Here is a 26515-nt window from a genome sequence, read left to right as displayed (position 1 = left end):
TCCTCAGACTTATTCCTTTGGGGATCGAAAGATCTCTGAATACATAAGCTCCACAAATATCTGTGCACAACTGTACAACAGGAATCATTAAAAGACAGCTAAGTAAAGGCTTTCACAGCTCATGATTCAAAGGTACTGCGGGAAGCAACCATTTAAGAACCATTTTTATTCGTAGGTTTAACGCGATTATACACATTCATGAGTCCAACAAGATCTGCACTGTGACATTGAAGATACAGTACAATAACATTCAACATGAGGTACTTCATATTTATATATCTGTCCTTTATAAATAATGCCGTAAGCCTGCCAAAATCAAACACTGCTCCAGCACAAACGAGTGCTGTTACCTGAAGTTAGCTGCATTTAATTACATTAAAAAAAAAACAAAACAAAACAAACAACAAATAAAACAGTTCAGTGCAGTAAGCATGTAGAAATTAAAGTGTTTACTTAAATACTACTTTAGATATGCAGAAAGTATATTACATTATACTCCCTATCACAGATTCCCCTAACCGGGAAAATCAAACATACAAATAGCAAAGGTGGCCAGGTACAGTTTAAGACAATCTACCAGAAGTTCTCTCTACTGACATTATGCTTACATTCCAGGTTGATACAGCCGATGCTTGCAGAACATCCACGTGTTCAAGCTTAGATACTACTGCTAAACTGACCAAATCTACATGTGGACACCTACTTAAGTGCCTGGATGTCCAAGGGGACTACAACTAGCCACCGTCTCAATACAGCAGCATCTGTCAGCATCAAGCAGGACTCACAATCAAGCTCAAAAGCTGTTTCGGAGTGCTTATGTTTGTTGATCCATATTAAAAAACAACTTTACATGCAGCAGCTCCTAGAACCTGGAAGGGACTCAGAGGAATTAAGCCAGAGGTAGCTTTCATCCTGCTTCGTCAAAACGATTTAATAAAACCAGCAAATAAAAATAATTAAATAATAGCTAATTTTATACAGCTATACAGTATTCCAATCTCCTACCATCTATTCCAGCCAACGTAGCAGATAGCTTACCTGTATTTGCAGACAAGCAAAAAACCCAACAAAATTAAAAGTGAGAACCAGAGTTTAGTTATAGCAGTGCAGTACTGATTTGTCCCAACAGCTGAGGCACCTCATTTTTTTTTCCCTAAACTCAGAATGCAGCTTGCTACTGCAAGCAGCTTGTCAATCTGACATTCACTCCGAATTATTACATCTGTGTCAACCACTTGCTGTATGAAAATTTAGCAGGCTGATTAGCATCTTGCTCTGCTTCCAAGTCTATTTACATAAATGGAATTGCTGCTCAAAACATTCTCTCCAGGTAGATGAACATTACCTCACAACAATCTTAGATTCCTTTTTGCAGTCTCTTAAGCAACTCTTTCTCCAGTCCACACATTCTTGTTTATTTTAGGCTGCACATCTAAATATATTTAACTGGCGGCTGTTTTAAAATCTCTGTGAGTTCTCCATGGACCACTCTGTTTAAATTTCAGTAACAGTCTGGATTATGTACATCTGTCAAAAGAAAAAAATCACCATATTTTGAGGGTATTTACATTTCAGAAGGAATGTTGCATACACACACACACACGCATGTATATATATAAAACACTAAACAGTAAGATGGGTGAAAGGCATAGATCTTGTAGGGTAATTTTTCACTTGACTCTCCTTTGTTACCTAGAGGAAAGAACTGAGCTTTGGCCATAAAGCGTCTGTTATCTATATTCCAGTTTTTCCTCATCTCAGATGATATTCTGGACACTGCAAAGAAGTGTTGGCACTTAACAATGGCCAGAGGCCAGGGTTTCATCTGTCAAGAAACTCATAAGAGTAATTGTGTCAAACTGATAAAAAATCTTCTGGGAAAAAGATTTTCATCGCAAAACTGACAAGTCAATTTAGGGTTGTGCTACATTAATGTGTCGATATATTAATCTTCAGACTGCCTTAATAATTATTTGGTCCTCTAATTTTGTTAACACACACACACACACACAAGAACCCACTTCAGAGATTAAATGAGTTGCATCTCAGAGGGACCCTATTGTAGCACAAGTGTCACAATGCAAGGGTGAAAGATTTCCTTGTATTTAAATAGTACCTACATCTGTTATTTATACTTACTTCCTTCTCAAAAAGAGCTGTGAACCCTAATACTTTTCCAGAGATGACAGACATATGACAGGAAGCTTGAGAGATGACTCAGATAAAGTGAAGGTTCCACATAAGCAGCTGTAAGAGATCCTCCTTACTTTTATCTAATGATATACACTAACTGTAACATGACCACATTTGGGAATCTTGTCTCTTTCAAAATTCTTACAGTATTAAAAAAAAAAAAGAAGTCTAAGTTGGGACCAGTACGTTCTTTTGTTTCTCTACCACATGCTTCTAAATGTTTAGGAAGAAAATAAGAAAAATATAAAAACTGTCCTACATCAAATGCTAGATATTAACTCCTGTCTATTTAGCAAGGATTCAAAAAGCAATTTAAATAGTAAATCAACTTCAATATAGCAAAATTAGGTCGAAAGAATAGAGGTTTCAGCTCGTGTACATAATTTGAACATGTGCAAGTACTTTCTTGCCTTCAAGGTGGGATTCCTGGAATATGAACTCTTAGGGTCACACGTCAAGCCCAAACCCTTATTCACTGTGAACATGTCCATGCATTCTGGTCAGCACACTGTGTAGCTTCCTCAAACAGCTGGCTACAGCAGAATCTCTCTCTCAGGATGATGGCATAAACCTATACTTCTTCTGTTTAGAACTGAAGCACTTCTGTTAGCCTCCATGATCAAAATCAGCTCAGCTGATTGGAATCTCTTCAGTTTGAAGAGTACACAGAAGAGAGCTATAAAACAAGGCTCCTTGTTTTCTACTCATCTCCCCAAACAGTTATAAGCAAAGAGTGGGAAACAGAGAAAGAGAAAACTGATCAAAGATGACAGCATTTAGTGGAAAGAGTTCTAGAGCCCACGAGATAAGAGGGCATCCTCTGGTGATTCAGGTGCATCAAAGCAAGGGTCAGCATCGCCAGGTATTGGGTAACTCTCTTACTAAGCATTCAAAACTTGCTTATTCATAACAGCTTCCAATTTAAAGTTAAATATTACACTTAAACTTCATCACCAATGATGCTACAAGTATAGCAAGCCAGTAACTCGCCCGTAGCGTTTGTGACAAATAACTTGTACTGATCACATATCTGCAGATAAAGAGCTAAGCGTCAGTAGGTCTGAACTAGACAGGTTTTTCATAGGAAAAAATGCTTTCACTCCACACATTCAAGCATAAAATATGAGTTCAGGAATTTGCCCTCCCTGTACCCCAGTGCCATTTGTACTGTCCGAAGAGCACTGAAACTGAACAGTCACTTTCCCACACTGAACTTCTGTCATTCCTTCCTGTCCAAAATAGCTGAGTTCATTACCATCCAAAATCACACTAGCTGTGTAAAAGGTGTCAGGCTCAATCTGTACTGGATATTCAAACCACACAGGGAAAGTGTTACTAGAACCATCTGAGAAATATTTGCTCAAGTTCTGGCCTAGGATAACTCCTTGTCGTTTGAGTTCAATCTTGGCACTGTATTCTGCTGATCCGCAGCTGGAGCCGTATAGCCCAAAACCAGCTATAAACACCCTCTTATCAACAGCAAACTGGATGCTGTCACACCGGCCCCTGTAGCGCCACTGGTTGCTGCGGTAAGCACAGGATTGGAAACGATGGCACCGCTGAGGAACAAGGCCTTTCCGGGGCTTGCTTACAAACTGTAACTCTGGCTTTTTGGCAGCTGTATACCAAAGGAAGATATCATTAGTTTCGTTGAGAGTCAGAATCCCAGACTGAGCAGCGCCATTTGCAAAATCATCGAGTGCCATGGTAGGGATGCGTATCAAGTACAGCGCCTTTCCCAGGACTTTGCGCTTATTCTCTATGGTGGCAGTTAGCTCCTGTCGCTGACACTCCACTTCGGCCCAATTCAGAGCTGCTTCAAAAACAACAATTTCTTTGGCATTCAGAGTCTCCCGTCGGAGAATGCTTTCAAGCGTCTGAAAATCAATGTCACAGAAGCCCTCGGACTTCAAAGCCAGCTCGGCTTGGGCATCAATCACTTCCCAACAGCGCTGGGTCAGGTCAGGTTCCTCGAATAAGCAGCTTTGGGAAAGCAGCACGCAGGCGTTCTTTGCACTTAGACTTGTTTCTAGGAAGTTGACGCAGGCACGGGCGAGATGAGGGACGATGTACTTCTTGGCAGCATAAAGAGTGGCCAGGACAGTATCTGCAGCCAAATCAATTTCATCACAATATATGTATCTGAAATGAAACAAGCATGCTTAATGCAAAGGGATCATTTGTCAACATCCCAAAACTACGAAGAAGGAATATTTAAGTAGAGCTTTTGGGGAACACTGATTAAATCTACGAAGAAAACACAAGCTAAAATCACCACTCATGTAAGACCAGGGAAGAGAACATGCTTAAATCTGAGGTGAGAAAAACTTCTCATTTGGTGCACAGACTATGCAGAAATGGTAAAGTGTACAAAGAATGCAACTTCTTCAGCTGTTCTCCTTCTGTACATGCTTTGACTAATGACAGAATATCATCCTCAGAAGGTAGCTCCTCAAGTGCTAACTTACTTGGCTAACAGACCAGTCTGGAACACGTGTTACAAATGGTACCTGGATTTAATGTCCCATGATAGTCAGTGGTGATGATTTATTGAGGTACATACCAACAGAGGAATGAAAACTAGCTTACTGCTAATAACTAGCTAATCTCTCAGAACACAAATGCTATTGAAGTATAACAGGTGCTACTCATCTTCTTAATTACTGATGGTTTTTTTTGGTTAGTTTCCAAACGAGGCAATGAAACATAAAAAAACAAAAGGCATAGAAAATTAATTTTCAGGTTTATTAATGCCTACAGCATCATAGCTGCAATAATACGGTGCTTTCTTTCAGCGTCAGCACATAAGGAGGGAAAAAAAAAAAGCCTTTTACTACCACAACAGTGTAGTGGAAGTGACGAAGGTGAAATTATTATTTTGTGACTAAACTGCTAGGATTCATCACTTGCAGAAATGGAGCACTGTACAGTTTGTTCTTTGTAATATTTCATGCTTCAGGGCCCCATTTGCAGCTGGTGAATGCCATGTGTTAAAACCATGCCAAATACAATTTTACTCTTCACAGGGATAAGCAAGTCTTGATGGTTATGCTTGATAAAAGCATCTTCCTCTAGTGAAGCTGAAGTTCTATGCAACCCTGGAGTAATTAAAATGTTCTAGTTAGCAAGTTTCCCAACACAGTGTATTTTTGGCAGAACGGAATGTACTTAGAAAGGGGAATTAGTACCTACCCTGAAATGATTGAAGCTGTATATATCTTTATCTGCTTTTTTTTGTTTGTTTGTTTTTGCAGCTGTAGGGTGCTATTCTCCAAGTCATATCAAGAAATTGTGCTCAGAGCAGATGCAGCCCAAGCAATATAACAAAATGGAAGAGGTTATGGAGAAAAAGAATACTCCTACAAACTTAAAAAAAAACAAAACAAAACAAAAAAAAAAAACCAAGACAACACAACAACAACCCAACCCTTTATTACTTGGTTTCAGCTGGGTTATTTGTAACAACAAAGGATTAGGCCTTACGTATTTTACTGTCCAAAATATTTTGAATGTATCAATCTATCTGGTTTTATTATTCTCCTCATTGTTCTTCAACTCTTTTGTCCCTCATATTACTTTTCTTTGCCTGCTAGTACCAAAGAGAATGATGGCATCTGTTTTATACTGAAATAGCACAAAGTTGCTAGTTTAATATTCATGAAAGTAAAAAACTAATACCAGTGATTTACAACAGACAGCACAGATAGGCTGTCAGCAATATTCCACACTTCTCACTGTGCCAGTGCACCTCGATGCTGGTTGACAATTATTCACATCCCAGTTTCATTCTATTCGTATAAAGAGGATTTTGCTAAAGCAGAGTTCGATGGTTTAATAACACACTCATCCTGGCTTAACAAGAGACCATAGTTCTAACTTGAACAGTCAATATTAAGATATAATGCAGTAAAGACACCAACTCAATATGCCAGCAGGATTATGAATTTTAACAACCTTCTGACTCTATGTATAAAACTATAGAAAACTGCCAAATTGATTTCACTGAGAGAATAATTCATATATGCATATCAGTCAATGTGCTATTTCCTATGTTACATCTTGCACCACCTTATCAGATCTTCACTCTAAGTATGCATACTATATATTAAATGACAAAAAACAGTTACGCTAGAAGAATTCACTGTCCAGAAAAGAAAATAACAATGTATTTTCCTACAAAGATTATTGCAGGTCCCTCCTGACTGCGAAAATCACCACGAGAGATAAGACTGCTTCGGGATGGGTAAAAAGTCTTCTCCTCCTTTAGAATCTACTCACAAGACTTGCAGGCAGCACTCATGGGGAAGATTTCCTGGGGGGAGAGGAGTGATGGGCCCATGTCTCCTCCCAGGCTCCACCCAGTGCAGCACATGCTTGGGATCATGCGATGAGGGGAATGCTGCACTGCTGAGCAACATCCTTTCCCATCTCTGCAGTCACAGCTGCAGGCAGCTCCAGCGTTTGCAGGCACGGGAACACTCTGCGGGCTCAGGAACACTGCAGCAGCAGAAATGTGCACTGGGAAGGTTAGCTCAACATCCACAATGAATACAGAAAATGTGCGTCATCTTCTGCTTTTTTTAAATAAAAGCCTAGAGGGTAAAGAATTCCAGGGTTCTGGTCATGTCCTCCAAGATACTTCCCTAAATTGCCATGGGCTAAATAATTCATCAAGACCTATCTATCAGCACTGATATTCTCTTCTCTAGGTTTGCACTCTGAATATATTCCTTCATGACAATGACAAATTCAAAAAGCACTCCGTTTTTACTTGGCATGTCACATTCAGTCACAGCGATATAGGATTCGCTGTTCAAAAAGGGGGAGGGGTATCCAAGTATCTTGTATTTGTGCTTTGTAAAAGTCTACATGAAAGCTAAGCACAGATCAGAGCCCTGCATAAAACACCTGCAAAACCAGAGAGGCCCAACGCGGGGATCTGCAGCACAGCACTGACATAACGTTCTATCTTTACATTCCAGATCTATAGAATAGCTGTGTAACTTCAGCTTTTTTATTGCAGTTATTAATATTTGCACAGTTCTGATGTTCACAATAACCTATAAAAACTTCTATGCAAACTCTGTGTGTCGGTGGCACTGTAGGATAGTCAAAGTTGCATATAAAGAAAAAAAAAAAAACCACTCTAATCACAAGCTAGTCAAAAGAATCTGTGGAAGACAGTAAGTAGCTAGTGATTACATCATTACATGCAATAGAATCTGCAGCACATGAAAAGCATTACTATCAGGTACTAATGTATGCTCTTTATCAGGGTGCAATGGCAATTACTAAAGCTGAAGGGGAAAAAAAAGCGACCTCAAAGGATTAGCAGATCTGTAATAGGGAATTTCCCTTTTAAAAGCAGAGTTTACAGATACATTCAAGGACAACTCAGCAGGGAAACTGATTCGTTGTGTTCACTTAGAAACAACAGCATTTCTTATGGCGTTTGCAAGAAGAAACCAAAGACAGATAAATAATCACATAAACTGACCCCCCAAGCACCCCCAGTCAGAGTAAAACCCATCCTACTCTTATCAACAGCCTTTTTATCACTTTCTAGATGCATCACTAAGACAAATGAGGAGAAATTTAATTATTAAAAGTTCTGTTCAATATTTAGGGTGTGTTTTTTTCCCCCCCCTAGTTCCAGACACACATACGGCAAGTTTACAAAGAAGTTGTTAACTATGCCATCATACAAACACAGCAATTCTGATGTTTTTGTTGTTTTTAACTTTCCGCTGTGCTTGTGAAGTGTAGCAGAGGTTTTCTTTTTTTTTTTTTTCTTATAGCTGACAATTCTTTTTAGTAACTCCATTCCTTTGCTTACCATGTGTGGCAACAAATCAAATCAATAGGCATTACAGTATACAATGTGCCCAAAGATCTGCTGTCAAAGTCATTATTTGCAACTGCCTACATCAGCCTAATACATGCATGCCTGGAAGAAAAAGGAGACACCAAAACCAGATAAAAGTTTGAAATACTTGAAACACAAGAAGAGTATTTCAAGCAACTGCTTTCTTTCTGGTACTGTCATAGTTAAATTAAAGTATGTGGTGCATCATGAAGGAAAATACATCTAGCAGATGAACGATGCTTACTTCAGCATTGCGAGAAAAGCAGCAGGCTCCACATCTGGTATACGGATTTCATCTTTGTCCTCAGCAAGTTCTCCATAGAACATTGCATGGAATACTGAGCTCCCAACGGCCAGGACATACTGTTGAGAAAGGGAAATCTTATTTCATGCTTCAAGCTGAAAAGAGCTGCCAACAAAAACAATGTGGGAGAGCCGCTCTGAACATACTGGGCTTCACTGACAGGCACTAGATGCACTTCAGTAAGAAATGAAGTCAAAGTTAAGAACAGAACTACACATTTTCCGCTTCATTTTACTCTCATGGGCATATATGCATTAGCTACTGGAAACTGCTCATATCCACTACACAAGTTAACTATTTCTAGAAAGTCTCAAGAGTAATATTAGTCAACAGCACAAGCAGCATTCCCAACTTTGCAGCGACTGCCCCAATACAAGCATACAAGAAACAAAGAAAAGCAAGGGACAGCACTGCATGTAGCCTTTTACTGCATAGAATTATGCCTGCCCCAGAAGAGCCCAGTCCTGCACGCTGCGTCCTGGTGTAACTGTGGGAGCTCTCCTGTCATCCCTCCCCCCCCCAAAACAAAAACACTGCAGCTGTTGCTTACTTTATGTCCCGGCAGCCGCTGGGTCCCACCTGGTGGCCCGACCACAAAATGCACATCTGCCATCAAGTCATTGTTGAACATCACTGCATTTCTACAAACAGAGGCAACATGTTAATTTATAGAACCCAGTTTTGCATCTATGCAAAACAAAGAAATCAGATTTCTGAACACCTTAAAGTTACCCACTAGCAGAATGAAAAGCAGATTACACTTTGTTTTTAGCTACATTATACATTGTGTATGGATTAAAAACAAAGCTCGGAGGGGCAGAGGGGTGTATAAAAATTACAAAAACTTTTCAAAAAGTGGAAATCAGTCAAATCCCCACTAACATCTACAAGCAATGTTGTTGCTTGAAGCCAGCAACGTTCTTATTTACACTGTTTATTATTCAGACAGCTGCACTGTACAGAAAACAGATAGGAAAATATTTTCCATTACCAGAATACTTTTCTCCGCAGAGAGAACTGCTTTACTCAGTGAATAAATGAATAGCTAAAAGTACACATTGTGAGCATCTCACTACTTTTCACCACTCCATTCAAAGAACAAAAATAAACTTTCCCCGAACTTACCTCTCTCTGATGGTCGGATAAAGTCCTTGCCAGTTTGGTGCTGGAATAGTGTTGTTGTTATTGAGATTTTGCTGGTGGTACTGCTGGACAGCAGTTGTATTAGTGTTGGCTGGTTTCTTTCGGGGAAAAATATCAGCAGCCATCTTCTTCTTCTTTTTGGTCTTCAGGGTAATGATTTCATAGCAAACTGGAGGCAATTTGCTGCTGCTGCTGTTGCTATTTCCCTTTTTAGAGCTCTTCTTGGACCTGTTCTTAACCGTCTCTGGAAGCATCAAGAAAAAGGTGAGACATTTCATGTTCTTCCCTTTCTCATCTACCATGAGTATACTTGTCTGTATAGCTAGATAACCTGACTAGCTAAGAACATTAAAAAATGCACGTGTGAGCTGTTAAACACGGAGCAGCAGAGCAGAGTTTCTTTTCCAGCAAGACAAGGTGACCTTTCCAGCATTCCGAGTAAGAAACCAGGCTTTAAGTTTGATCCAGTACTTGAATTGTTAAATACATCCCCATCATTCCTGCCAGTTTTATTTCTTCCCAGCTTTCCTGACCGCGAGCCACCCAAAAGCAGCACACCCAGCACAGAGGCACACGCGCGGCTGTCGCAGCAGCTTCCCACCGGAGGCAGGCACGACGTGCCGTAGCACCGCTCGCCCGCTCAGCGAGCTCAACTTGTGCGATGAGCGGAGCCGAAGCGACCAGATATTCCAGCCCTGCAGATGGAGTCAGCCAGCACGCAGAGCCAATAGCTGAAGTCACTGATAACGATTGGATTCAGCCGCACAGTGACACCTATTGTAACGTACGCGGCTCCAACATTAAAGCGACAGCAGTTGCGCTCCTCATTTAGTACGCAGTGCTAAGTAATAAGGGAAACTGCACGCACAGTTACATAAGTGCCCAGCTGGCTAGAAGCCTGTGTGTTTCAGCTCTTCTTGATGCTGTCTGGATTTCACAGGGGCAGGGATAAAATGCAGAAATCAGGTAGAAACATCCTAGAGCCTAAATGTTTCGGTGGGAGCTATTTCCACACGCAGTTTGTATTAGCATGGCTTCGTACGTGCCTAGGACGCTCACAAATCCCTTCTGTGGCAGTTGTTCAGAAAGAGCACGCTATAAATATGGGAACCAAATGAAAGCAAATCAGCTAGCAGCAGCAAAGACAGCGACACAGTTAAACGATCCCCTTCCACGCAGTTTCTACTCCAATGTAACATGAATAGAGATGAGGTCACAGCTTTAGTTTTAACTCCTTACGTTTCTAGGGAGTGTAATAGCTTTTAACAGGGGTCCCAAATGACTAAGTAGTGTTCGTTAGGCCAGCTTACACATGACATGGCTGCACCACATCAGAAGGGAACTTCTACATGTGCAATCAGATTAAAGCAAATTGGAGGGGATATACTTAATCAACGTTTCCAAGCATTCCATGCAAATCTGACCAATTTATGAATCGCAGGCTGAAAGCATTTCTCAAGAGGCAAACACATCCTGATTCTGTTAATAAATACTTTCTGAAATAAACAGGATATAAGATATGCCAATGAAATCACTTAAATTAAAAAAAAAAAACAACTAATTTTCAGTCATTAGTTTACTTTGAATTAAATTTAGATCAGGTTTCCTTAGTAGAAGGTCTAGCGCATTAAAAAAAACAAAAAAAAAGACAAGCATAACAAAAGTATTAGGTGTCAACATTCCCACCTTAAAGCACTGGTTGGGTTGATAATTCTAGCATCAGTTCACAATTATTTTCCAATTCAAAAGAAAAAAATCATCTTTGTTCTTCAATTAGTTAATTAGTTTTGCTGGACAAGAACACAACACCAAAATAAAAAATTGACCGAAGGCTGGTGGAGAAAAAGTTGACCTTGCTGAAATGCCTGTCAAGAGTTTGCCATGGACTGAAACTGAAGCATGGAGATGCTACTCAGGCTATTTACTGAAAAAACAACTGCAACTGCCACAACTATAACACAATCTGTAACACAATCTTGGAATTATAATGCCTAAGTGTAGATACCGCACAGATTGTTAGGTCTCCTTGAGAGGTAACTTCATATTAAGCACCAAAACACTGGCAGTAGTCATCACAAGATATTTTTTCCAGACACATATCCATCTCCTCTGTCTGTCAATTTAAAAGAAAATGGTGGGTCAAAGGGTCAAACCTGGTGTGGCTGAAAAGTAGAGACCTGTTCCTAAATAGACGGAGAGGCAGATCATGCAACTGCCAAAGAAATATTTCCTAGCAAGCTTTTCTTCCCTTTTTTACTCTCTTTCTCACTTGTTTTTCTTTTTGATCTGTGACAGGTTTGTTTGGGACAGAAACTAACCATGTTTGTCACGTTGAATTGTGATGGTAAAAGAAAGGGTAAAGGAAAAGAAACTCATCCCACGGATGGAATGTTTATAATTGCTCACAGCAGAGAATTTACAATGGAAATACAAAGTATTCTTGGATTTGTGCAAGTTCTTTCCCCCCCTTCCTTAGGTAAACTTCCATCTCTTCCAGTTACAATAACAACCTGTTTGCCATTCCACAGGGAAGCAAGCGTACAGATACCAAAGAGCCACATGTCAGAAAACCTGGTTTTCATCATAGCAACTGGCAAGAGAAAGATAGAGGAGTTTAGGAGATTCATATGAGAGATTTGAGTTTCATTCCATAAATCCATTTTACCTAATCCCACAGAATAAAAGAAGCAAGGTCCCAACAAACAAGTTAGTCAATGGAAGCCCAAAGATTATACCCATAGCAGATAAGGTTACCAAGATGCTACAGAAGAGAAATGGAATTACAGAGCCACTGTTTAAGTCTGTGCAGGAAAGACTACAGGCAAATGTAAACTGGCAGCTATCAACCATGCCTTCGACTTCCACAAAACACAATGTGAAACATGCTATGCTCTCTGTGGAAGGAGGAGAGGGAAAGCTATGGCTGAAGTTTGTTCTGCCAAATCCAAAAGCCAGCCAGACTCCTAGTAACCAAAGATAAAACTTCACATCTGCTGCACCTATCCTGCTTAGGTGTGGCTTCACACCTAAGCCACTGTATAACCAAGATGTTATAATTTTGTATAACCAAGATGTTATAATTGCAATATAATCAAGAGAGTAAGGCAAAGCAGACAACGATCACAAAAGAGAATAAATGGAAGAGCTTACCCTTGGGTTGAGCTCACCAGAAGATACCAAAGAGGGGATCTCCAGAAGAGATCCTTCCCCTCTGGTAGCCAGCTCTTAAATAGGTCCAGGAGGGGTGGAGCCTGGCTCCACCCCTTCCGGCAGCACAGGTGAATTGCCTTCACCTGAGCTCCTCTGGCTGACTCAAGGCTCACCTCAGGTGATTAATCAGAGGTTCAGGCTGTGACTCAGCAGTTCCCATACAGCCACCCATCAGAATCTGGTCTGCTGCAACTGGGAAAGTATTAATGATTCCACAACAGACCAGAAGTTCCTATGAAAAAGTTAAGACCCTTTCCACAGGCTTTATATCACCTTTCACTGAACTTTATTAGCTCCAAAACAAACCATCACATATCAGTTATTTGTCTCAAGTGAAGTGGAAAAAGAAAAGTACAGAAAGAATCAGTGAAAGAGCCAGTGCTTCTTGCACTCACTATTCTTTCAGTTTTGGCAGTACCTACCATCTGTTTTCCTACGAAATAGTTTTTCTTTTTCCATATACACATACTGTTAATGACTTACAGCTCACTGCAGTCAGTAAAAGCATGCTCAGATGTGTGCCCTGTTGAAAGATGAGTCAAAACTTCAAGTTCAAAGCAGTCTATCTCTGGTGAGAGAAGTAAGGACCTTCTTTCTCCCAAAGCTCTGTCCACCTCTGAAAACTTGTGCTGTATCCCTCATTTTCTCCAATAATTTTCCTTTTTCTTTATTAATTATATATTAGCAGAATGGAACTTTATCAACATCTAAAAAAAACCAATTATTCAGAGACATCAATATTAACTTGTAAGCAAAGTAACCACACTAAAAGTATTAACTTAAAGGGTGCAGGAAATTCCATGCTTAAATCTTAACACAGGTCTAATGAAAATTCTAAATGCCAGATGTGAAGCACTTGGCAAAGGGCTACACTATGAGGCTGAGCTGCTATGCATCCACTTTCATCCTCCTTTCAAATGATACAGGGCAAGTTATAAGCCTTGGAAATCACCTCTCAGCTAAAAAGTGTTTAAAACACAAACAGTCAAAACAAAAAAAAAAAATTATTAATTTTACAGTTTAAACCCAAATGCAGATAATATATCTACACTGTCAGTTCTAATTACCCTTTAAGACCATAATATGCTGTGAAACCATTGGGAAGGTTGTCACAGGAATTATACTGCACAGTGCTTGGTGCAAAAGCATGTATATTTATGCCTTTCTAAAGGCACAATTGAGAAATCACTGAATTTCCAAGGTTGATGGAAACTCTTCCTCATGCTGCGTCAGTCCTTCCTTCTGCAATAGCAAGCATACCCCAAATTTTCCATTTTTTGTCTTCTAATAGGTTGTGCTTTTCCTCTATCTCACATTTAGAGCTCTGCTCTTCATGTAGAAACACAAAGTGGACAATTTCCCTAAAAATCAAGACTTCATCACAATTCCCAGTGGGCTGCTACAACCAGATTCTGAACTGAGGAACCAATTCCAAGTAGGCAATAAGAACATGCATCTATTTCTTTTTTTGTAAAGTTGCCAAGTCTTTTCCTTGGCTGCTATTATTATGCCTATGCATTATTAAAATTCTTTGTATAAATTCTGGATTCCCCAAAGAAATCAGTTTCAGATGGTACATCTCTATTAACCAAAATAAATATACACTTAATATTTAACAGATCTACCTGTCTGCTGTTACTTCTCGTTGAATTTAAGCTCACTCAAACACTAATTAAAAAATAATGTGCACAAGTTCAAAGAGCAAAAAAGCAAACAATAAAACCAAGAAACCCAACCCAGACAGCCGAGGAGCTTAACGCTGTTTAACTATTTATGAATTATTTAGTCACTTGGAAGAAACCACCCATCCCAACCCTCCTGTCTGCAAAAACACTCAGTTGGAAAGGGGACTGACAGCTCCATTTTGATTTTCTCCAGTAACAAAGCACGTCAGAATTGACCAAATCTCCCACCACCCGTTCTCACACAGGATTCTGGCAGGCAGCACTGGGACAAACCAGGACTGTAAACGTTCCTGTTTGCTGCATCAAAAAGTTGGTCCCTAAGTCTCACTCAGTGAGGGCTCCCTTACAAAAAAACACCAAAGACTAAAAGCAGGGACGAAGATGGGTAACACTGCGATGGCTACCAAAGAAGTCTGAACACACAGTACAAATAAAAATAAAAAAATAGAGTCTTTCTTTCTCAGAACAGCATCAATTTAGAACTGCATCCTGAACCAATACGAGAAGTTAAAATTTATTTTGCTATAGCTTGTATGCTAGCAAAATGCTTGTTTACAAATATTCATCCCAACTCTGCTTAGTGATAATCTTAAGCTCTAAAGTATGAAGGTTAAAAGCTTCAGAATATTTTTATCCATAAAGATATTCTTATTTTTTTTTCCCCCATGAGTGCTCTTACTGCTTTCAAGGAAACAAACACAGGGAGTTCTGAGCAGCCCAGTCAGTAGTTAAATACAAGTTTTTATAAAACAGAAGAACAGAGAATAAAAATTGCCTTTTGTTTTCACATTCTTGTATTATTTGCATCTCTGCACAAAACTTCTTACTGGCCTCCCTATCAAGACAACCTTCATCTTTTAAATATGCCTTCTTTTGTATCTGCAGATATTTTCATTGCCCCCTTTTGATTTTTACAGCAATACCCTTTTTTGAGACAAAGCAATCAAATCAAAACACAGTACTTGAGAATAACATTTATCCCTATATTTATTTCATCATGAACATCCTCCTTCCCTACATGCTCACCAATTGAGGCTTAGCCCAAACCGAGTGCAGCATTACTCTCCTGTTACATTCTTCCTTAGCTGCTTTCCCTCTGCCATTTAACCACAGTAAGAGGTTCAATAACTGAATGTTTCTTTCCCAAACATACTAACATAACTCTACAAGATTTTTTTTACACTGCGGAGTTTTGCTTTTAAAATTAAAAGCTTTGTTTTCAGCTTGACAAAAATAAATAGAGCTTGCATATTAAAGTGAGGAAAAATATTTACATTTATCACACATTTTCATTATGAATTCAATGCCATATTTGCTGTATGAATGGCAGTCTGTAGAAACCACAACTGTATAAAAAACACCTTTCATTTAAAGAGTCTACAGTGAACAATAACAGTGAATTATCACACATTTTCTTCTGTGCATATGGAAAGAAATTAAGTGAAATGCTTCATCACAACATCAAATAGATGACTTTACCATCCTGCACATAGTTTGGCAATTGCAGGTAGAAAACATCCTAGAGCCGAGTTGGCAATTTATCCTATAAACACTCATTTGCTGCTTCATGGCTCAAAGTAAGAACAAGTTATAAATAGACGCTTGAGATGAGAAAAACTGCAGCTACAAAATGAGAAATTCAAGGTTACAGGTGATAGGCTGTTTTTCTACTAGAAGTGATAAGTTTTGCTCTTGACAACCCATGGGGTCAGAAAGATAAGTTCTTTCCTTGTAGCTGCTTCCTTTTGTTGTTGTTGTTGCTTCCAAGCACAATACTGCAAACCTGAACGCCTTCAACCCCTTTTCTAAGACAGAGGTCAACTTTAATTCTATTCTGCCTCTTATCAAAACTGACCTACAAAGGAAAGATCAGATAGCTCAGGAAATTGGTAATGAGATACAGTGGTTTTCATCTCTAGGTCGCTAACTCTAAATTGACCGAGGTCAACAGTAATCAAAAGTCATTAGCATTTAATGATCATTCAGTGCCCTCTGAGAAAGAAGCTAGCGATCTCAGTGCACTTGAGAGAAACCAGCACTACAATTAGTACTCACATGCTGCTTATTTCAACAGAGATTGTGATCAGGTAACTACAGCCACAACTTCCCTTCCTATCTTACAGGCAGATTTTACACTAGACAAATCTCTATACTAACTTTAACTCGGCTCAGAAACACTTCATTCAATTAGCTATATTAGGACCTACAAAGACAACGATCCTGTTCCCTTCCATCACTGTCTCCCAAACGTCTTTGTTCCCCTACACACAGCTCAGTTAAGTCTGCCAAAAGGTAGCACAGATGAAGACAACTTCTCAGCAAGATCTTACTTAAGAGCTGGTGGCACTAGAACAGTATCTACCCCATCAAGATCCAAAGGGACAACACGTTACCATTGATTATGTTAGTGTGGAAATCAAGGATTTTGTTTTTCACGAGCAGCTCACCTACTTTCACATCAAACCAGTGATGAAGCACCCTGTGGGACATGAGAGGGAAGAGGATATTGCTACGACCTGCACTGTAACTGTTCAGCAGCCTGCAAACTTCAATTTCCTGAGACTGCTGTGCTTTAAGCTGCTTCAAGCTTGCAAATGAACAAAGTTAAGAAAACGGAGGAGACTTGAAAAGCTTGGTTAGGTGTTGTAACATAAACATTACTGGGTTCTGCCATGGTAAAATGGCATCATGCCAATCCTCAGGACCCTGAACTTCGCTAGATGTGAAACGACCAGCTTACAACCCAACGCAATGGCACGCTTATGTTTACAGGAGAGCGTACCTGGAACCATTCAGTGTAAGTATTTAAAATAAGTTAGAAGAAGGGAAAATGGTACAGCTTTTTGTTTCCAGTGCATTTTAAATGACAAGAGAAGACTATCCCAGCTAGTGAAAAAGGAACAGGTTAGTCCATCAGCAAAGCAAAGAAATGCATCATCAAGCACAGTAGCTCTCCTTTCTCAAGAGAGTCTCAAAACCATGAACAAACACTCATAATTTTTTGACAGCTGCTTAATAACCCCGATTTTTGGTTGTGAGGCACCAATCACTGCATCCAAATAATTGAAGGAATGAACACAAACACTAAGTCCATTAGATTGCACTGTACTCAATTAATTTTCTTTCACCACATGTTAGAAGCTGCGGATTTTGTTGCTCGCTCTTAACTTTGCTTCCAGCTTCACACAGCACAGCCAGGTTCTGCTTGGATTTATAATGGTGATTCCCCAGGGGAACAAAACCACTGCCAAACTGTGATCTGCTTACATGTTTCACAAAATCAGATTCACTTTCTTCCACGGCAAATATTTCAGTCATACTTGCCAATTAGATCACCCATGCTTTAGCATTCTGATTAATTTCTCCTCCTCTTTACAAGTGAATGGCAGCTCACTTGCGGGAATGAATTTTGAAGATGGACATGAATATGCTCCTCCATTTCTGGTTTCAAGATATATTTTCAAGCAGTTAGACTTATTTGTGCAGGAACACCAGGGTATCCTAAATGCTAACTCTCCTTCACAATAATGCTGTCTTGTTGGCTCTATTTTCAGAGCTGTGGTAGAGAAAAAATTGAAGGAGAAAGTAATTAAAAATAAACAAATACAGGTATTTTAAGGGATTATGCAAGGTAAACCCGCATGTGCATCAGTTTTACATATTATAAAACTTTGCCAATTATGAAAGCCTTTATCTTTTCATATACATGCAGCAGTATCATCTCAGCCTGGTAGTCGAAGATCAAACAGCACCTACATGTTCTACGTATGCTGTTATGTGCACGGCGCTACCCTAACATCACACAGTATACCTCTGAGCTACGTGCCTCGACAGAAACTGAGCAAACTGGTAGGGCTGGGATTGCTTCCACCTGAGTTAAACCGGGCGCTGAGGACCCCCAAGTAGGGCAAAACACTGTTCCTTTGTTGAAGTGAAGTCACTGCATGCATTTCTATTGTAAATAATAAGCAACTTGCCTCAGCTCCTCCCCGGTCTCAAAGACCACGGCTTAAGCTTTCACCCACACCCACTGCTAGCAGGGCAAGGTGACACGCCGTAACACATCATGGATTAGTCTTCAAAGGGATTTTGTTCCACCTTAAAAGCCCGTGTATAAAACCTCACAGCTGCTAGGTGCAAGCAGAAGTGCTACCCAACCAGTTACTTTCTGCTCTTACTCTCAAAAAACCTTTGTCACCAAGCAAGCACTGAGCAAAACCTGAGGTAACAAAACTATAATGCTTGGGAATGTAACATTTTGAAGCAAAATGACTCCTTTACATTTCTGTAGAGTACCAGAAACTGTAGCTAGGGTGGTACCTGACCCTCCCTGACTGAAGCTAATCAGGGCACCAGGCAGCCTCACAAGGCAGGTAACAGACGAGGGGACTTCTCAGTGTACCTTCCACATCTGTTTTCTGTGACAATATGCTCTACATACCCACAGTGCCCAGCAGACATCACCAAGCTGCCCATCTGTATTTTAAAATGCAAATACTCTGTGGACACTGAACTCACTTCAATCTTCTTTCACTTTAGTGTCCTGAGTTATCAAATTCAAATGAACCAACAGGAGCAGAAAAGAGACAAGCCAGGCCAGAAAAACAGAAAGCCCACAAATACAAATGAGGTGACTAAACTTTTCCCCTGGATTTCGTAGAACAAAACAACAGCCTGCGAGATTGGTGAGTTAGTAGAAAGTCACAAGAGAACCATCTTGAATGATCTGACAAAGCTAATGACGGGCATGAATGACATTCTGCTGCAGAACTAGCATCCTTTATACAACTTCACACAATGGACGGAGGCCTAAATTTCTTCAAACAGCATAATGAGCAGTAAATCATCATCAGACCTCTGCTTTAATTGAGCCTGCCATAGCACTGAAACTTTGATCGTAAGCATACCAGCTGTTTTGGAACTTGAGATAAAAAATTTCTATTACAAGTTCTAACAAGCAAGTATCTACACAGTGGATATTACTACCAATAGCTGAATCCTTTCTCTCAGCCTTTTATGGCAAGCAAAGAGGAACTCCGCTTTGCTTCTGAAAGGTGTTTCCTTTAGGGCAGAGCCGAGGATCACTGGGGGTGAAACACCAGGGAAGTTACCATCTATTCTGCTGCTGCAGCAGAGAAATAGTCCTACACGCTACGTTCAATTTTGGCAAACTTATTTCAAATGCAGAAGGTCCTGAAGTATTTAATTCCCTAATAGAATTATCTAATAAACTACCAAGATGTGACACAACAAACCACACAATTTCTGTAGGCGACGATGAGAGCAGCTCTTTCCCACCAAAACAAAACCTGTTCTGAGCCTGAGCCAGGCACAGGACGGTCACGTTACAACCAAATGTGCTTTGTGTGCGCACAACCCAACACCACGTCCCTCCACAAACAGGGAGCCTGGGCCACAGAATAAAACCCCCCGGTATAAATTTAATGCTGAAAAAAATAAAGAAAACTATAAAATAAAACTATAAAATATGAAAACTGCAGTAGGAGCACAGGAAACCTACCCAGCGCCTGCCAGCTTTGGGTGCTTTAATTAGGAATGCAGGCCATCACCTCAGGAGCACTAAACACGGTAACTTCAGCTTTTTTCTCACGTGGAACAGAACAGCCCGCTGCCCTCGCCCCGGAACAAAACTCCGGAGGCGCCGGGCCTCCATAAGCAGCTCTGTTTGCAGACACGAGGACAGCCAACCCACAGCTCGAGGACTGCGGTCGAACAGCGCTCAGTCACACCGCTCTCCCCGAGGAAGTTCCACATCGCAGCGCGCAGCCGGCAGCCCCCCGCAGCCCCTCAGGCCGCTCTTTGTACCGCCGCCTCGCGCAGCTCCGCGCGCCGCCCGAACTCCCGCTCGCCAACTTTGGCGGAAGGCTCGGAGCGGCGCTCGCCGTACCGGCGCTCAGGTGCGGCCGCTCCGCCCCGTCCCTCGCCGAGACGTACCCGGGAGCCGCTGGCTCCTCCCCGCCTCGGCCCCCGGCACCGGGCCCCTCCGCTCGCGGCGGCTCCCTCGCCCCCCGGCCCCGCGGCCCGGCGCCGCCGGCCCGGCCCCGCCCGACTTACCGTCCGCTCCCCGCCGCCGCCCTTCGGCGCCGCCCGCCCGGTGAAGGCCGTAACGGCCGCCTCGGCACCCCCTGCACCGCTGACCTGAGGCGCCCCCGCTCCCGGGGCGGCGCGGCCCCTCGCAGAGCCCCGCGCGATCCCGCCTCGAGAGCGCGCGCGCTCGCCCGCCCCCCGCGCCCGCGCACCCGCCGCACCTTCCCCCCCCCACTCCTTCCTGCACAGCCGGCACGGCGGGCGCGCGGCGTGGAGAGGCAGAGGCGCTCGAGCCCGGCGGCTTAAACTCCAAAAAGCACCGAAGCAATGGCGCTTCGTAGGCTGTAGTGTCAATAGAACAGCGAGGAGGTTGCGTCGGGACACCAGCCCAAGCTCAGAGAGTGTGGGAGATTAGCAAACCCGGGGCGTTAAGGCGCTATCGCCCTCCCCCGTCGGCACCGCGAGGCGGTCGAGCCGCTTCAGAAGCGATCGGTGCGGGCAGCAGCGCTGCAGGGAGCGGCGCCGCGGCCCCCATCGGCGCTCCGGTTCACCTAGCGCTGCTCTCTCTGGTCACAGGGGAAATTAACATGTGTACTGGATTCTCTTTTTTAAAAGCTTAGGAAAAGGCTTTACTTCAAGGTGGTTTTTTTTTTTTTTTTTTTTTTTTTTTTATGCCTAAAGACAATTATTTCTAGAGTCGGTGTTGCTCTCTGGCTGAAGTCTCTCATGACGGTTCATTTGCCCTCGTTACAGATGTTACTTCAGCAGATACCTCTGCAGTGTGACATAAGGCACATCTGTGATAATCCTATTTAAATATTTTAGCTATTAAAGTAGATACAGAACTACCCAGCAACTCTAATGACCATATACGTACACACTCTATAGCTCTTAGGGCTTTCACCAGCAGAGTACATGCTTTAAATTACAGTGTGCAAATGAGTATTTAATTGGGACTTGGAAGGTTAACAAAAATATTCACTGTCTGCAGTGAATTTAAGCAGCGGGGTTAAACCTGGATAACTGCTTTGATTTTCCATCGTGTTTTCAGATGGAAGGTAGAAGGCCTTTTTGCAGCTCAGGTAATTCAGAGTGGTAAATGGCAGAGAGAAACCCATGTCTCTTGTTTTGAAAAAGACTTTTTGCAACCTGGATTTGTGATCCCATGGTGGAAAAACATGCTCTGGCCATGGAACTACTCATTATGCTCACCTGATTTGTACATCCTGCTTTAAAAGCATGCACAGGCCAGTGGTGAACTCATTCTTACCTTGAAATAAGGCAGGTCTGCTGCAGCCAGATCACACCTCCATTATGAACTAAATGGGGTACGGCCCACTGCTGAAGTGTTATTAATTGCTTTCAGTCCTCCTCACCTTCAGGCTGTGTGGATCATAGTCCCAGTGTGAGCTCAGCAGGACAGATTTTTGGGATCCTCAAAGCTCTCCTGAGTTTCCTGCCCAGTTTGCTCAGCTGCTCACAGAAGCCTGGATCATGAATACCTTTCATGTCTCAAAGAAAGCCTGATGCAGACCTGAGCAGAACTGGAGTATGTGGCCACCAAATCATCTTTCAGCAGGAGAGGAAAAAAGCAAGTACTTCTGGTGTGACTGCATGTTTGTGTCTTGTTTCCTTGTGCTGAAGCTGTTGCACTCATAGCCCAGGAACAGTTGCAGTGAAGGCCTCTCCAGAAAGGCTGGATGCTCCTCAAGAAGGAAGTCTTAAAGGCATATGAGAGCAGGCTTTTCCTGAGTGCTTTGAGATGAGGGAGCAGGGAAGAAGACCAACGTGAATGAACAGGGAGCTTTTGATGAGACTAGGAGAAAAAGAGAGCCTACCTCCTGTGAAAGAAAAAAGAAAGGATGGGCATCTCCAAGAGACTACAAGGAAGTTGTAATGTGCAGGAAGAAGTTTAGAAAGGCAAAAGCCCAGCTTGAACTCAACCTGGCCACTGTGGTAAAAGAAAACATCTTTTTTTTTTTTTTTTTTTTCCCTCCAATATATTAGCAGTAAGAGAACGGCTAAGAAGCATCTCCATCCTTTACTGGAGATGGTGGAGAATGTGACCACTGAGGATAAGGAAAAGGCTGAGGTTCTCAATGTCTTCTTTATATCTGTCTTCAATAGTCAGACCAGTTGTCTTCAGTGTACTTATTGCCTGACCTGGAAATCTGGGATGGGGAGAAGAATAAATCCCCCATGATTCAGGTAGAGACAGAGACCTCCTACTCCATCTAGACTATCAGAAGTCCATGGGGCCAGATGGGATTCACCTGAGGGTGCTGAGGGAGCTGACAGAGGTGACTGTCAAGCTGCTCTCCACCATCTATCAGCATTCCTAGTCAACTGGAGAAGTCCCAAAGGATTGGAGGCTTGCCAATGTGACATCTAAAGCAGGGTCTTAAGGAGGATCTGGGGAACTACAGGCCTGTCAGCCTTACCTCAGTGTCAGGGAAAGTTATGGAACAGATCATCTTGAGTGAGATCACAAGGCATGTGCAGGACAACAAGGGGATCAAGCCCAGTAAGCATGAGTTCATGAAAGGCAGGTCCTGCTTGACCAACCGTATCTCTTTCTATGACCGAGTGACTCACCTGGTGGATGAGGGAAAGGCTGTTGATTTTGTCTTCCTGGACTTCAGCAAAGCCTTTGACATGGTCACCCACAGTATTTTCCTAAGGAAGCTGGAAGCCCATGGCCTGGGCAGGTACACTCTTTGCTGGGTAAAGAACTGGCTGGATTTCCAGGCCCAAAGAGTGGTGGAGTTAAATCTAGCTGGCGACAGGTCACAGATGGTATTCCCGAGGGGTCGATTTTGGGGTCCATCCTGTTTAATGTCTTTATTGATGGTCTGAGTGTACCCTCAATAAGCGTGCAGATGACAGGAGGTTGTAATAACAACACCAAGTGCTGAGGGGCCTGCACTTTGGTCACAACAACCCCATGCAACACTACAGGCTTGGGCAGGGTGGCTGGAAGACTGTGCAAAGGAAAATCACCTGGGAGCATTCATCGGTGGTCACCTGAACATGAACCAGCAGTGTGCCCAGGTGGCCAAGAAGGTCAATGGCATCCTGGCTTGTATCAGAAATAGTGTTGCCAGGAGGATCAGGAACGTGATCATCCCTCTGTACTCAAATCTGCTGAGGCCACACCTCAAGTACTGCATTCAGGTGTGGACCCCTCACTACAAGAAAGATATCAAGGCCCTGGAGCATATCCAGGAAAGGGCTGGATAAAGCTGGAGCACAAGGAGTGGCTGAGGGAACTGGGATTGTTGTGTTTGGAGAAGAAGAGGCTTCTGGGAAACATTACTGCCCTTTACAGCTACCTGGAAGGCCATTGTAGTAAGGTCAGGGTCAGCTTCTTCTCCTATGTAACTAGCAGTAGGACAAGAGCCAGTGGCCTCAGGTTGTGCCAGAGATGATTTAGGTTGGATGTATGGAAAAACTCCAAAAGAGTGGTCAGGCACTGACACAGGCTGCCTAGAGAGGTGTTTGAGTCACTGCCTCTGGAGGTGTTCAAGAAATGTGTAGATGTAGTACTAAGAAGCATGGTTTACTGGGCAACATTGGTGTTTAAGTGGATGGAGAGACTGGATGATCTTAGAGGTCTTTCCCAACCTTAATGATTCTGTGATTCTTTTGGAGTGTTCCATCATAGCTTTGGGATTCTGCCTGCTTCCATCCCAGGTTTCCAGGCAAGCACCAGTACTGCTTACCACAAACCCAGGGTTATAGCATGGCTAGGGAAGGTGAAGCTGTGCATGGGAGAGCTGATCAATTTTTTTTTTTTTTTTTTTAAGTGTCTGCAAAGCCATTTAACTGGGATACACTCTGCCATATGTTTCTGGCAGGATAACAGAGTCAAATATTTGTATTCAGTCACATCCAGACTTGTCTGTTCTCTTGTCCCAGAGATTTTCCAGGTATTGAGAAGCACTTTACAAAGACTTACTAACTTGAAAAGGCATTTAAATATTCGTTTTCCAGTTCAGCTTGTATACTCAGGAGGTTTTCCTCAAGTGCTTCAGGATTTAATTGCAATTTCTCCAAAAGCGTTTTTCCATCAGGTGCTTTGCTACTGCTGGCTGTGCCCCCCATGTCTACCCTCACCTCTTAAAGCTTCACTGAGTCTCTCTACACAGCTTCCCGGAAAGGTTATTGTCTTATGCTTAATGGGGAGGAAAAAAAGGCAGTACAAGAGATTTACTGCAAATGGAAGCTATTACTGGAGCAGTTATCAAATGAAAGAACAATATAATAATGTCTAGCCATAAAGATATGAAGAGTTGCTTGTCAGAAGCAAACACCCAATGTGTAAAGTTAATGTGCATGGCTGCTGCAAGCTCTTTTTGGCGGACAGGTTCAAGTCCTTGCAGTATAGGTGAAACCCCCAGGTGTTCTGCAGATACTCAGGCTGTATGATGGGTAACCAAAGAAGAAGCAGACAGAGTGAGATGCACTGTCAGCTTTCTCAGACCTGGAGATTTACACAAAACAGAGCTTGGCCCCATCCTGATGTCCCCAGTGCACTGCCATGTCCCCTGTGCTTATTTAGGTCTCCAGATGCCTCCAGAAGCTGAATCCTGTTATCTCCAGCAGGACTATAGCTCTGATTGACTATTGGGTTAATACTTAATGAAATAATAGCAGAGGGTGTTGAGTTTTGTCTGCCCTTAGACCTGTAAGGTTAAGTCACATAGGCTATGGAGCGAAGCTAGTAGACGGCGCTTTCTGGTTGAGAATTCAGGCACATACAGTTTTCCTCTTCTCTCCCAATTTTGCCCTCTCCTGAAGAGCTGGGACAGGAATCCCTTCAGGCTGAAAAAAACTACTGTTAACCTTTCCAAATTAGAAATACATGAACTAGTAGATATTGTTGTCCATTACAGAGCAGGAATTCACATGACATCTTCTGCTAACATAATAACTAAGAGGTAAATGCACAGAAATACCAGAACCCCCAGTGTGAATTGTGGCCTTAATACAGAGGAAAAGATCTTGTACATGTTGAGGCTGCAAAATATTAATGCAACCTGAGCACAAGAGCAGCAAAGGAAAAAGAGTAACCTCTGTGGAGCAGCTGTACATTTTTTCAGAAGTGTTATATCAGTGAATGCTAATGAGAAAGTCCTTCAGCATCCCACAGGGACAGAGTGCACTAATTCAGGTCTAGAGGTGGGTGCCCACAGTTGTACGAGCCTTTCTGTGCCTCACTCATCAGGGGGAGCGTTGAAACACCAATCTCACCACATGCTGCTCAGGGATCCAGTGCTCGTACCCCCTTCTTCATGTACCCTTGCAACCAGTCAGATTGTTGCCACTACTGGCAAGCTCTCATGCCAAGTTTAGTGGCTCTCAGATGACTAGGATGCCCCTGACTAATAATCATCAGCATCAGGCACTAGCCATATCACCTCTGCAGGTTTCCTGCAGCAGCACACACATAATTTGCTCACAAATAAGACATTAAACTCTGCCTCATTGTCCCACTCATCACACATCTCATAACTCTTCTCCTTATGTTTATAAAGAGAAGCTTGGTCAAACATCCTACAAATGTGTGGCATCAGCTGCAGGTTCAGCCCAGGACTCCATTGCAAAGAGACCACAGGAGGGTATGGAGAAGCTGTTGGGGCTTTCTCTTCCCTTGAGCACTGGGGACAGGAGAGGCTTTTGTAGGCAATTGGAAGAGTTTTTGATTCCCGAGAAGTAACATTTACAACTGACACAACACCCCAGCCCTTTCCCCACTAAAATCACTTACTTTTAGCAGCACAGTCACACCTCCTTTCCTGTTGTCCAGCTGTATAAACTACACCAGAAACCACTTCCAAGTTTTTCTTCCAAAGGCTCATGCTCCTTCTGCAGTCTTTTATAGCTTTGGCATGCAGTCATGCCCCAGGTGCTATTTAACTCTTCCCTGTCTGCCTCAGGAGGGCAGTAATATTTTTCCTTTGTAACCATGAGTTGTGGTCATGTTTTTCTTCTTAACAAAGTTGCCTGTCAAAAAATGGAAAGATGCAAAACTGAGGTTGTCTGTTTAAAGGCTGCAGTGATGAT

General features: G+C 42.3%; 1 protein-coding gene across 4 annotated transcripts; it reads right to left on the bottom strand.

Moving 5' to 3' along the window:
- Positions 1-151: 151 nt before the first annotated feature.
- On the bottom strand, positions 152-26302 carry BTBD3 (BTB domain containing 3). Of its 4 annotated transcripts, none has more exons than XM_042817644.1 (5): positions 26220-26302; positions 9489-9750; positions 8914-9004; positions 8304-8422; positions 152-4335 (listed from the first exon to the last, which is right to left on the bottom strand). In XM_042817644.1, the coding sequence occupies exons 2-5, from the start codon at positions 9629-9631 to the stop codon at positions 3303-3305; spliced, it is 1386 nt and encodes a 461-aa protein (XP_042673578.1). In that variant the 5' UTR covers positions 9632-9750; positions 26220-26302; the 3' UTR covers positions 152-3302. The 4 variants fall into 4 exon arrangements, with proteins under 4 accessions (XP_042673578.1, XP_042673601.1, XP_042673591.1 ...); XM_042817667.1 differs by lacking the exon at positions 26220-26302 and adding an exon at positions 20477-20525; XM_042817657.1 differs by lacking the exon at positions 26220-26302 and adding an exon at positions 19923-20106.
- Positions 26303-26515: the final 213 nt, after the last annotated feature.

This window comes from Centrocercus urophasianus, unplaced genomic scaffold (assembly GCF_019232065.1).
Source record: "Centrocercus urophasianus isolate 14NV4802_14NV808 unplaced genomic scaffold, USGS_Curo_1.0 seq_10, whole genome shotgun sequence".
NCBI lineage: Eukaryota > Metazoa > Chordata > Aves > Galliformes > Phasianidae > Centrocercus > Centrocercus urophasianus.
This window is presented reverse-complemented; position numbering and strand designations above follow the sequence as displayed.

Bases quoted from the DNA above. Each gene is read 5' to 3' on its own strand.
- BTBD3 (XM_042817649.1), bottom strand. From the start codon at position 9,808: ATGGTAGATGAGAAAGGGAAGAACATGAAATGTCTCACCTTTTTCTTG. The intron at 8,423-8,913 runs GTAAGCAACAGC...CTTTCTCAACAG, and splicing joins AGCGGCTGCCGGGACATAAA to TATGTCCTGGCCGTTGGGAG. The intron at 4,336-8,303 runs GTAAGCATCGTT...GTTTCATTTCAG, and splicing joins GCTTTTCTCGCAATGCTGAA to ATACATATATTGTGATGAAA.